Raw genomic sequence first — 14,010 nt, 5'->3', positions numbered from 1 at the left:
AAAGTTTTGACATCTTGTAGCTAGGTCTTAATTTGAGAAAGAGCTCAATGCCACATCCTGTAGGCCTGGCTCCAAATGACAGTGCCCAACCTTAGAAGCAAGTGATAATCAGGAGGATTGCTATAATCCAGGTGCATTTTCCTCATCACTGAGCATTCAGAGTTACCCCCATAGATAAAGAAGCAGACTGGAGAGCCTCTTCTCCAAAGCAGAAGTCCTACAGGGATGTGCTTTAACAAGATATAAGGTGACACAGAATCAAGCCTTGAACCCTAGTTTGCTCTTTATAACTAATTACAGATACACACACCAGATGCAACATGAATCAGAACAATTTATTCGGATTGCTATGTACAATTCCTTAAGTTTTCACATTGATCTTAACTGAAGAGTAGCTATAATATTTGATTGTGTACAGTAGACATAATACATTTAAACTGCACCCACAAGAATCCTGGGACCTGTAGTTTGTTAAAGGAGCTGGGATTTGTACCTCTGTGGGTGTAGAATACTGTACATCTCTCAGGACTCTTGTGGGGTGTCCTGAAATTAACTCACATTTCTTCCTTTTTATTTATTTTTCCCAATATATTGGCTATCAAAAGAATCTCTCTCAGCTTTAGTGTATGTTCATCAAAAACCCAAAGTCGTTCCATGAGATTTGTCAGCAATGAGCCTTATTGCAACAAGAAATAGCAATTAGAGCTGCATCCTTCCAATAACAATAATAACTCTAGCCTCACAAAGGACCCTTGATGATCCCTCATTCTGAAACAAAAGTAACAGCTTTTGTGAAGCAGAAGTAATAACTTAGTGATTTATGTGCATTGAAAGAAAGGGGGAAATTGTGCAAATTCATCTTTCAGGAAGTTACCATATTATCTTTGTGTGTTGTTTACGGCTACAAGCACTATCATATTTTAGAGATACCTCACCAGGGATTTGTGGTTAAACCTTATAAAAATGCTGTTCACACTTAGTTGATCATATTTCTGTGAACGTTCCAAACTTGGAATGCTCGCATTAGGACTGAAATAAAGTCATTGGACCAGTCACACATTGCCAAGTAATTGTTAAGTGTTTGAAGTGTTAACTTATTAGAACTGGGTGCACTACAGAGATTTCCATTATTACAAAAATAAAAATCAAAGCTGGTTAGCTGTTGTGGTGAAGCAATGACATTAAAAGTTCTAAATAATTGTAATGAATTATTTAACGCCACAGGGTCTCCAATAGAACAGAAGCTTAATTGGGGAATACTGTACAATAAAAAGATACACTACTATCTAAAAAGAGGTATTATTGGCTTCATCCAGCAATATCTGAATGCAGTCTAACAATATGCTAAGAACTGAACTTTTATTACCCAATGGGTAAAATAGAATGGCTTTCTGCAATAGAACAACAGAATATTGTTTCTATGTTTCTAGTTTCTCCCACCTCAGTGATGTCTCTAGCCCTACTTAATGTCATTCCTGATGCCATTACAAGGTGCAAGGAGCTGTTTAGGAAGCAAGTAGGGATTCCCCTGCACTTGATCCAGAATCTGCAGTTAGTACAGAATGATGCAGCTCAATTGCCAACAGGAAGGAGACCCTGATAGCATTTTAGACCTCTGTTCAGAGATCTCCACTGGGTGCCTCTTTGCTACCAGGTCAAATTCAAGATGTCACTATTAGTATATAAAGCCTTTAACAGCTTGGAACCAATTTACTTGCAGAACTGCCTTATCCCATATATGAACACACAACCACTTCATACTTCAGAATTCACACTGTTACAGACACTACATAATACTTGTTCTGCACTTGTAAGAAATTACCTGGCATAGAAATTTTCTAAAATAAATAAAAATAAAAAACAACAACACTGGCAACTATGACTACACACAAAGACAGCACAGAGTCTGGAAAAATAACCTAAGTCAATTGCCAGCTGCCACTAGGCTACAGCTACCAAATGTTATAGTGCCCACTCACAATCACAAACTCTTTATTTACTTGAGCTATTTATGTAGTGCTCTTTATAATATTTATCACCAGGTGGGTTACAATGCTAATTAAAACATTTTCATATCTTACACAGTAAGATATGCAATGGAACATTTAAACTTCACAACCAAGCTGATGGTCTTGCAAATGTCAGCACCTGCACTGTCATGTTATATTTTGGTGCTTTAAATAGGTCACAGATTATTCCAGATGGTGAAAAGCTTTGGAACAATTCTGTGCTGTTGTAATCTGTGCTGTTATAATCCAGCAAAAACATAAAATGTCTCTTTAAAGCAGATATAGACAACAATGACAATTGCAACTCAGAGCCTTTCCACAGAACCACTGAGTGCATGCTCCTTCATTAATGACTTCTTCATTGACAATGGTATGAGCTACCCAGAAGCAAGGGAAGGACATCCTGGCCTCTGTCCCTACTGAAAGCACAAAGGAGGTTATCATTATGCAATCCTTCCCTCCCCAGAACAGCTCCATAGCAAGGTGAATATTACCATGTCCCCAGATATTGATGAGAGAATGAGCAGATGCAGCAACACTGAGATTGAATTCTTTGTCCTACAAGTAAGAATACCATCCCAAAAGTCAGCTGCATGGAGAGTGAAAAAATGAAGGCAAGGTCACTCTGGCTGGCAAAAGGACGAAGAGCCAGTTAGATGCAGCAACCAGCTCCATCCCAGGAAGAAATCCAGTAATGGAAGATCAGTGCAAATGCCTGTTAAAATCCCTCATGCAGACATTAACAAACAGATCTTAGTGCTTTCCTTCAACTTGCTTTCCTTTGCACATGTTGCCTTGTACATTACTTTTTTTAAAGTCTGAGGACAGGGCCTGCAGCTTATTTACATTCTATGTTCAGCACCTGCCAGCACCATTGTTGCTTTCAGAGTCAACTAAGAAACATCATTGGTCTAGAGTGCAAGATAAAAATATACCGTTATCTTATAACAGGGAGAGAGATTCTGTTTTTCACACACACACACACACTACTTTTGTAGTGTGCTCCTTTCACCAAATACATTCCATACAACAATAGTAGAAGAGAGCAATGAATAAGCTTTTCAATTTATAAGTCTGCCCTGCGAGAATGAAGAAATATCTGTAACAAATGTGTTGTCTTCAGGAAAGACTTGCGGACTCTGAGCTACAAAAAGTGGAAGCCAACAAACATATAACCTGGTCCCATGAAAACGTTCTCCTCAAGAGTATTTGGGTAGTGCAATCCCTCCAAGTGTATAATACCAACAGGGAAACTTTGGTGCTTGTTTGAGCAGCAAGACCTTAACCGCCAGATTATTGATTTATTACGATTCTACCCCTTTTTTCTGCCAAGGAGCCCAGAGCATGCATTGCCCATTGATCCTCACAACCATCCTTGTGAGGTAGGCGAGACTAAGAGACGATGACTGGCCCAGGATCACCCAGCAGACCTCAAGCCTGGGAGGGGGATTTAAACCAAGATTTCCCTGGTCACAGTCCAGCTAGGACACCTCAGTGACTCCTAGTGCCTAACCTATAGAATATGGCAAGACTTTCCTTTTGAGAAGTACTCTGAGCATGTACGGAGCGCGCTCCAAAGCAACCACAAGCAGTAGGGCTCGGGGTCAGATCCTCCACTCCCCATGCTCTGGTGCTTTCCTTTCGGAAAGAAAAGAAGCAGCTATATTATAGCTATAGGCGCGGGAAGCAGCAGCAGCAGCAGCAGGCGGCGACGGTACTTTAGCTAGACCTCGCCGCCCCTCCCAGCCTGCTCTACTACTACAGCCACCATCCCGGGAAGGAGCGGCGCTGAAGGAGAACGAGGGCGCGGGCGAAGGCGACGAGCCCTTCTTCTCCCGCTTCCAGCGCCCCGCTTTGCCCGAGGAGACCGAGCGCTTTCCGCTGCCGTTTGTCTCCCGTCTCTTCCCGTTTGGCGCCGCGACAGCCCGCCTCTCTCATAATCCCTCCCGGCAAAGACTCGACAAAGCACCGCCGAGCCAACCAGGCCTCTCTGACGCCCTCCTTGCTCTCCCTCAGAGGGCGCCTCCGCAGCGGCCGGGCGCCAAAAGGGGCAGAGGCAGGTAAATGGGGGCGGCCGGGCGCGCGCGCGGGAGTTTCTGTCAGGCACGGCCGGGCTGAGGAGGAGGAGGAGGAGGCCTAGTCGCTGTGGTCGAGGAGACAAGCAGGCAGGCGCCTCCTCCTCCTTCTCCTCTTCCAGCCTCCGCGTGAGGGCAGAGGGAGAAGGGGGTGTCACACGAAGGCTGCCTCTTCCCTGTGGGTGTAGAATAAAGGGGCGCCTCGTATGAAGGGGGCACAGCAGCCAGGACGGTCCGCGAGGGAAGCCGCGTGGAAAGGAATGGCAGTGGCATCGCCCTTCCCCACACGACCCCCTGTCAAACAGTAGGGGCGGCAGCAGCAGGAGTAAAAAATACAGTATGTGTGTGGAGAGAGAGAGATGAGAGAAGCTTTTCCCCACCTGTTTCCTACGAAAGGTGGAGGGAGGAACCATGCTCCCTTTTCTAAATGTATTTCATCTGAAGCGCCTTTTTGATTTCGAGGGAGTTAACTTGAAAGCACATTTAGAATCGCAGCCTTGTTTTCTGGATTACGTTTCAGTCATTTGTAAGCGAAAAGTGCCTTTTCTTGAAAGTCCAGCTGTTGGGCAGGAAAGCATGCTGCTTCTTTTAAGGAGGGGGGGTCACTACTTAAACTGCTAAATTCCACAGGGATTTATGATGCTTATTATTCTTAATTTCCATTTATAGACTGCTTACAACATGAAGATTGCAAGGCAGTACAATAAATAAGAAAATACATAAAGAATATGCATTTACATAAATACCATAGCAATATAAATCAAGTCAAGAGAGCATTACCAGGCAGTATAATGTAAGATTTCAATTATCATAACAAACATTATTCATACAACCACTCACCTAATCTCACTCATCATCTATTCTATAGAACCACTACAATCATTCACTACCTAAAGTATTATCTCTGTCATTGAACCATTCATAAATAAACCACTAATGCTCAATAATATTACAACCCACACACAGGAGATCCCTGCCAAGTACACACATGTAAGATACTCTCCCCATTTCTGAAGCACTGTTGGTGGAGAATTCCTACAGCTCAATTCTAAAAGGTCCACTAAGGCTGTATCTTATACCCACTTTCTTGGGGGAAGGAAACACTGAACACAGTGGGATTTCCCTTTGAGCAGACGTCTATAGTATTGTGCCCTGTGTATGTGCTATGTAGTTTTATGTTAGATTTATGTACCACCTTTCAGTAGGCATGTTCATGGCACTAGCAAAATTACATCTGAGCAATAAGATTTTTCATGATGGAAACAAATACAATGTCTGCTGCTTAAATACACAGTTAGGCGTACTTCAATATATTCAAGTTTTCTGTAAGCATTAGCATTTTTCATTGTATCCAAACATAGAAGAGCTAAGCATACTCTCCTCAAGCAGGATATGAGTAAACTTGACTAATAAAAGAATTTCATGAACTTTTTTTAAAGGAGCAATGCACCACAAACTCTGGAGCAAATGAGAGGACACATTAAATACATGTATGCATTTAGCATGATTTGTTTTTACTTTACAAATAACAATTGTTGGAGAAGAGTGGAGGTCAGGATCAGGACCACAACACTCAGGAGGGATAGTCCTTTCCCACTGTGCAATTGATTCTGATGAAAATCTCTCACACACACTGTTCCCAAGCTGCTATTGACACCAAATAAAAAGCAAATATATCAAATGCACATTCACATTTACCATACCATCTCATTTTGTCCTTGAAAGCTAAGCATCTTTTAGTGGCAGTTGAATTCCATAATTTGTTTCTAGATTAAATCCTTGTGGATTATGGGCCTCACCGGTTGGAGGAGTATGGTATGGTTGGTATGGTATGGGTATGGGAGTTTACAGAGTCTACCAGAGGTTAACTAGAGGCCTGACTCTTACTGACTGTGCCAAGTGTTTAGCCTTGAAACACTGAAAAATAATGTTATTTCATTATGTAAAGTTTTGTTTTTGTCAATCATAGTTGACAATTTGACAATGGTGACTAGAAATCTAACTAGTCATGGTTTAATATAGTTTAATACTTCAGGAAAAACCTTGACTCAAAGCAACAGTCAGAGGGAGAACATGTTGCTGCAGAGCAAAGCCACAATTGTTCTAAAGCAACATATTTCACCTGTCAGAAACACATTCCTGTAAGCAGTCCTATGGGACAGCTTATGTGAATGAAGAACTGAAGTTTCCTTTTAGCTTTGCAATCAGGTAAAGATTTTGCACTGAGTTACCTCTTCAGGTATTGAAAACTTGAACATGGTGATGATGCGGGGGATGTGGTTATGGGGCATGGTGGAAATTCAGCTGCACCCTGCATCTGTTCAAGGAATCTGCATAGATAGCAGAATTATTTGTTCAAATTATTTGGACCTGTGCAAAAAAACAAAACAAAAACAACCAAGAATATGACTGTCATTAATATGACTGTTCTGTTAATGGGAATAAAATAGAGAATAAACTTTACTTTCCTCAGATCCATTGTAAATTCATAGATGGAGCAGGGGAGGAAAGTGGGGAAAAGAGGGCTAAACTGATTTCACAGGAACAAAGCCACTCCCGCTGCTTTTGGTAGCAATACTGTGCAGAAGGTGCACATGAGGAAATGAATGGGAGCAAAACGCAGTAAAAACACAGGATAAAAAATCATAAGTAGTGGCATCAATACAAGTGGAGTTGAGTAGTATGTGCATTGTGAAGAGTCAAGAAGCGATTAATATGGATAAAACATCAGCTAATGTGGATTGACCCATAACTTTGTACATCAGAATAAAATGTAAGCTTCTCTTTCTCTGAAAGAACTGGTGAAAAAACACAGAATACAGAAACATAATAAAGTATGCTATTTTTATTTGATTCTAACAGATAGAATCTGACCAGATTCTAACAGATAGAATCTGACCAAACTGCGGGAGGCAGTGGAGGACAGAGGTGCCTGGCGTTCTCTGGTCCATGGGGTCACGAAGAGTCGGACACGACTAAACGACTAAACAACAACAACAACAGATATACAGTTCAAAGAACCAGAGTTAAGATGACTAGCCAAGGTCAGGGTGACATGCTTCGTTGCTGGAAGTGTCGAAAATACGTAGCTAATTCTGATTGCCTCATAAACGACCAAACTACAGATTTGGTCTTTGAAGTAAGTAAAAAATATATTGTTTCTTCTAGGCCATTACTAGAATATGTATTTATAATTTAGGAGTGCTGGAATTAACATGTTCAATATTGCACAGTTTATATACTACTGAATTAAGAAGAACTGGGTTGTGGATTGGACAATTTAAACCATTTGTTTATCAAATGGAGCATTATTGATATTTTTAGTATTCTGAAGTACTCTTTCATATTTGTATTGTATTGTATTGTATTGTATTGTAGATGTCATGTATGCCCAGTGCAGAAAACAGGGAAGTAAATCCCAATACCGGTTTTGTGCTGTTGTACTGGATCTGTGTTCTCCATAGCCATGAGTTACTTTGTAGAGAGTGTGTTCAACTTTACAAATTTTCTACAACTCTGCAGCTCAAACTAGTGTAGTAAGTATTTATTTTGATTTGTAGTTATAATTCAGTGCTATTAACTTGCTAACCCTAAAATTTTAGGAAAGCAAAAAAATTAAAGATATCCGCAATGCTAAATTGCCTAATCTGTATGATTTATAAGGATAGTTTAGAGAGATTCACCATTGCAGCAGGGAGCAGAATGAGGGCTCGCAAGGTTAAACTTCTGAAAAGTATAAATAAGCTTAAACTTGTAATAACTGTTTCGACTGCACAGGAAGATGAACAAAGGATCAGTAGGCACATACAGTCAGAAAAGAATCTGTTTGGCACAGACCTTTTAGGTGATGGGGTGCTTTTCACTGTGATAAAATAATTTCAACAACTATTATTGTTATTGCTATTGGTAACCCAGCACACTTAATTCCTATTGAAATCAATGTAAATTAAGAACACAGGTTTCTTTTGAATGCACCTATTTTCTTTAACAGTGTTGTTTTCTGTTCAGTTGCTTTCACAATTACTTAGAAGTGCTATGGAAATCCGTCAGATTAGTTTACAAATAATCGTGGCATTGGTCCATTGCTCAAGCCCGCTTCCTCTACAGCCTATCATTTCTCAACCCATTAAAGAATCTCAGATAGGGGAGCTAGGAAAGAGGCCTTGGAGAGCTGATACTAGATTGAATGGGCAGGCCTGGGCTCGATGGACCGATGGTCTGAGACCAGGCATCTCCAAACTCAGCCCTCTAGATGTTTTGGGACTACCATTCCCATCATCCCTAACTAACAGGACCAGTGGTCAGGGATGATGGGAATTGTAGTCCCAAAACATCTGGAGGGCTGAGTTTGGGGGATGCCTTGTCTGAGACAGTTTCAGGCAGCTTCGTAAATTGTTAATATATCATCATAATTCACTAGCTAAGAAAATCATTTTCATTAAAAAATGGGAAGTTTAAATCTTGTCTTAAAAAAAAATACAAAATGCATTTGTGCAGTTGCTGTCATTTTGCAGCATCAGTTAATTATCAAGCAGTGGTTTCCACTAGCTCCCCTGCTGATGTCTTTTATAATGCTGGTTCAGAGAGAAGAGCAAAGTAAAGGTGCACCATGCTGATTCTTCATCCGCAATGTAATGCTGTGTTTGCCAGGAAAGAAAATAACATCATTTTTTTCAGTTTTGTATTTCTAATTTAAACATAGACTATTGGGAACAGCTTTATTCTTAATCTGGATTATGAAACTGGATGATACATGCAGAAAAAGAAACTCACATTATTTTCCTTTCCTTATATAGCAACCCTTTAAAAATTTCCACCTCTTAATGATTTGAAATAATCTGTAAGGAGAATCTGGACGGTGTTTTTGTATCTGCTTCTAGCTTAACCGTAGCGTCTCCTACACATTCTTCAGATGTTATAACATGATTCAGCATAACAGGGCTAGGCAAGCAACCCAATGCACTATGTGCAATCACATGGTTAATAAGGACAAACAGATGTCAAAAGTTTTGCATCTGTCCTACTTTGAAACCCAGTGCAAGAACAGGCAATACATGGCATGTGGATTATCTGTACTTTTTACAGCTTTTTATGTGAATAGCGGGATATTTTTAGGATTCCAGTTTTTACAGTGTCAAAAGCCATCTATTTCTCTCATTTGACCAGTTTCAGCTAAGAAATAAGCCTTCAAATTCATCAAGCTTCTCCAATCAAAAGGACAGGTCTGCTTCCTACACTTGTTATAACCAAGGCTTTGTGAATTGCACGATTTTTTCCACAATATGTTATCAGGCATAGAATTCAGTACCTCAAGTTTCTTAGGCTTAGTATTTTTTAAAAGCAAGTGATTGGTCCTCATGATAGTGAAGATATGCTTGAAAGTGTGAAGGAGCATCTGGTGAAATCTCAGAAGCTTTCTGAAAGCAGCTGATGGGTAGGGGAGGTGGTTTTATTGACCTGCATAGTTTAAAGGGGCTTTTCTACACACACACACACACACACAGAGAGAGAGAGAGAGAGAGAGAGAGAGAGAGAGAGAGAGAGAGAACGGGCATTATTTTGTAGTACTTACGTTTTTTAATATAGAATGTACATAACACTTAAGTCCTTCCATCTCCTTCCAATCATCTGACTGGCCACAAAAGCACCAGGCTATGATGCAGCAAACGATAATAATGTGTCTTAAAGGTGTTTATTCATAAAGGTGGGATTATTTTTACACAATATTATAATTAACTATCAATGCTTTTAAAGTCTTCAGTACCATCCAACTTTTATGTTACATTAGAAGGATTTTTTTAAGCAATTCTCAAACATCTCGTGCTGGATGGGTAATAGATATCTGATATCTCACAATTTGATTCTCTGTGACTTTTTCCCAATTAAAAAGAAATGTGGAAGTGTTACTTGATATGGCTGTGGAGGAGTGGAGGAGAAGAGGCTCAGTAAGGCATTGTGTCCAGAAATACATACACCTACACATAATCCCTCCAAAGCAAGTATAGTACCCTATAATTTATCTGCATATTAGGTAGTCTGGGTAGTCTATGCCTGCAGTAGTAAGTTTAGAGGAAACTGCCCCCCCACACACACACATGAAGCACATGCTGCCCTTGCTGCAGGGTCTACTTGCTGTCCTAACTAAAGCATGCATGCACTGCAGAGGGCAGGGTTAGAAAGTGAGACTGCCATCAGGACTTTCTGATATGCACACGTTGATCTGCTTTGCAGAGAGAGGGGTGGGTAGACTTTTAAAAGAATGTTTATTTGTCCATTGCACTTTGCTTGTCTGACAAGGAGTCTATATACATTAAGAGGGTGTGAAGAGGAAAAGAAGCTGAGCTCCAGTAAACAGATCACAGTGCAGTCAATTTGGGTTTCAAAGAAAATGCACACATCTCTAAATATGTATCCAACTATGCCACGACTGGACCTAATGGTCAGGGGTCCCCTTACCTTTTTTATGCATCCTATAAGTCAATATATATTCCACTTGCTAGAGGGGTAAAGAGAGGGGAGAGTCTTTTCTCACTTTTGCAGAAGTCTGGATAAGATAAGAAACAGCAGGGCAGAGTCACTGTGAGTCAGATGGAACAGTATCTGCATTTATGTCAAGTCTTCTGTGCTTTCCAAAGCGTTTGCAAGATGTGGCTTCCTCCCACTGTCCCTGCAGTTTGGACAAGAGAAAAAACAGCAGGAGAGAGTCCACTGATTTCTTTCCTTCTCCACACTGCAGGACAAATCAGATAACTCTCCCAGAAACAGTCTGCAAATGATAGAAAATTTGGTGTTCAGTGGGAAAGAAGGAAAGTTGATAGCAAATGCTATCAGAGGCTGGTTAACAAGCCAGATTGAGGTTTGTGGACATGTATGAAACTGGACATTTGACTGTCAGTAAAGTTTTGGTCACATTACCGGTCAAATATTTTAAACTATGAGCTTCATTGGAACAAGAAAAAAGATACTTTAATTGCCTGCAGGTTTCCTGCTTTTGATATAAATATGTTACATTGTAATGTTTCTCAGTAACAGTTATATATAATGACTTACTGTAACTTTTAATATATTTAGGTAAGGTTTCTATAAATGTGAATAATTTACCAAACATCTAGAAAACCAGGGTCAAGCACCTGACAAGCCATGTTGCAGATTCATTTATGACTGCATTTATGTAGCAATGCACATATAAATGCACACATAAAAAAGACATCTTTTTTTCATGCAATGCCCCTGTGAGGTGCAAAATATCTCCATATACCATACCACATGGAGGCATATGCAGCCCAATTTCAACCTGGATCGCAGTTTCTGTTCTTTGTAGCTGCTCTAAGTAACTAACACTCTAAATTGATTTTGTGTGGCAGGGTGGTATTGTTTTGGTTTGTTACTATAGTATGTATTTTGTGTTTTTATATTATAAACCATCCTGTGATCCTCTGATGAAGGGCAGTATAGAAATTTAAGAAATAAAATAAATAATAAAATAAACCTGTAAAGAAGAAGAGATGAAAATCCAACCGCACCACCTTGAAAACTTGTTGTAAGTGCCTTACACACAGAGAGAGAGAAAAACAGATTCAAGGGACATACTTTACACCCAAATTGGCATGGACCCGGTTGCACCCAATCTGTCCATTATTAAGATCCTGGAGGGCTTCTGCTAACCAGGGCAAACATTACTGTGCCAGATGGACAAATAGTCTAACCTAGTATAAGGCACCTATGTTCCTATTATCATTTCTTCACATTCAAGTGGGTTAAGTTAGGGCTGAGCCTTGTGTGGTAAACATCATAACTAAACAGGGATTCCCATCACATCAAGACACAATATTAGCTCCCTTCGTCCCCTTCACCAGACTTTTTAAGACACTTATTTATACCACTGGTAAGAAAGAAACTGGAGATTAAGCAAATAATACAGAGTGTTGAAGCTTTTTACTTCTGCTTAATATTTTAGGACTTACGTTTGAGACAGGGCTTAGCTACATCCTAAAATTTCATTTTCATATGCTGCAGTGAATTCAGTCTTGGGAGTGCAACTGCTGGCACTAAATTGTGATTATTTAGAGTGCACTTGATAAAGCTTTTAGTAGCATTTAAATGTCATACTGCAGTATAGCCATAAGATAAATTAAAATATTTTTCATTACTTTTCTTGTTTTTTCCTATTTTCTTTTTGTTACTGCCATAGTAAAATAAAGCCAAGGCTCCAATAATCATATGTTTTAAAGCCAAGTATTCTTCACAATATTGTTTTCAGTATAAAAATTTGCCCCACTCAAAGAACAATTGTTAAAATTAGGTAAGTTTTTGTTTGGAAAATAACGACAACAACAAATTATGGGGGGAAATGGAATTTAAAGTACCAGCAATGTGAACTGATCCCCCCTCCCAGTGATTGTACAAATGTTATTGAACAAGTAGGTTTTCTCAGAATTAAACATGAACCCATTCATTTAAATTGTGTTAGTTTTAAACATTTTTTTCCTTATTCTTGCAACCCTTTTATAGTTTAGAAACTAGTACCATTATCTTTAAACTAGTTAAACAAGACTGATTAAACTGAAACACGTTTTTATTACATTAGTAACAATGAGACTAAACTGGCTTGGGTCTATAATTTGTCAGTTCAACTGCTTTCGGAATTGGGGCACGTATCTGTAACCCTAAACCTTTTAATTTTCTCATGAAATGCTGTATTTATTTGAAACAATTTATTTGCTATTTTCTGTTTACACATTGCACAATGCCTATTTTCAAGAAAGAAAATGGCACCATTTATTTAAACAATTACACAACTTGTTTTTATCCGCTATTGTGTCCTAAATGTATAGTGTATTCTAGTGTCTTATAATAGTGATTGCATAAATACCATCATAACAATGTATTTATTAAATTTCATAATTGATATATTAATAAAGGTTTAACAATAATCTGTCAGGAAAGAATCCAACCACAAGATTTGAAACTATTTCCTAAACTTTTTCACTATATGCTTGAGAAAATCCTCATTTTGTAGGATAGTTTGGAGACGTCAGCTGTGTTCCATCATCTTTGCAGCTAGGCCATTACAGTAGAAATCTTCTCTAGGCAGCAGTCTTATCTTGCTGGTCTGCCTCTTTATTGCAGGATCAACTTTATGTGTTTTAAAACTATCAAATACTTACTATCTTTTAGGGCAAGCCCTCAGAAGGTAACTTATAATAAAAACGTCAAAAGTGCATACTTGTATTTCATGACTTAATTGTCAAACACTGAAATGCACCCTGTATCATAGTTGGAGAAGGAGAAGCAAAGGTGCTAGGTATAGACCACTTGTTCAACCTGGTTGAAATAGATTGATGGGGCACTAATTAGTTAGGAGAACTGGCATAAAGGACACATTTGCCTGAAGGCAAAGAGGAAGGAATAAAGAATGCAGGAAATGGATACAAAGGAACTGGTTCATGGCACTGGAAGTAGAAATATCAACGAAAGGTATTTGAAAATAGAAAGTAGGTCAGAATGTTATTAATATATTGAATCTTAATTCAACAGGAACCTCACACTTCTACTGCCTCTCAGGATATCTGTAATGTGTGGCACATGAACATAGAAGCACTTCCAGATTGGGTGACTCGTATAATAGAAAACGTATGTTCATTTTACTTATCTCGCATAACTTTTTAATATCCTATGCAATATTCTATAGAAAGTAAACAATATCTAGGTCATTATAAAGGGCCTTAGAAGTACAGTTATATCATTACATATTTTATAGTTATTTAAGTAGGTAAATGCCTTTTCAAATGCTTATAATAAGCAAGTCATTGTGTCAACTCTGCTCTTGCCATATTTAGTATGCACATCAACACATCCAAAGTTTCTGTAAAATTGCAATACATAATGCTATTCCCATACTTCGTTTGGTGTCATAAGTCCTGAAA

General features: G+C 39.1%; 1 protein-coding gene across 5 annotated transcripts in view; it reads left to right on the top strand.

The window, feature by feature from the left end:
* The first annotated feature begins 3,946 nt into the window (after positions 1-3,946).
* RNF180 (ring finger protein 180) overlaps positions 3,947-14,010 on the top strand; it is a 49,542-nt gene continuing 39,478 nt past the window's right edge. For 2 of the 5 annotated variants that reach the window (XM_083703554.1, XM_083703552.1), the window contains exons 1-3: positions 3,947-4,069; positions 7,088-7,223; positions 13,622-13,717. In XM_083703554.1, the coding sequence (XP_083559680.1) occupies positions 7,116-7,223; positions 13,622-13,717 (204 nt within the window). In that variant the 5' untranslated portion in view covers positions 3,947-4,069; positions 7,088-7,115. Of the gene's footprint in view, positions 4,070-4,093; positions 4,389-7,087; positions 7,224-7,467; positions 7,621-13,621; positions 13,718-14,010 lie in introns of those variants that run through there. The other 3 variants (XM_083703553.1, XM_083703551.1, XM_083703555.1) reach the window with 3 other exon arrangements.

This window comes from Podarcis gaigeae (assembly GCF_964106915.1).
Source record: "Podarcis gaigeae genome assembly, chromosome: 11".
Taxonomy (NCBI): Eukaryota; Metazoa; Chordata; class Lepidosauria; order Squamata; family Lacertidae; genus Podarcis; species Podarcis gaigeae.
This window is presented reverse-complemented; position numbering and strand designations above follow the sequence as displayed.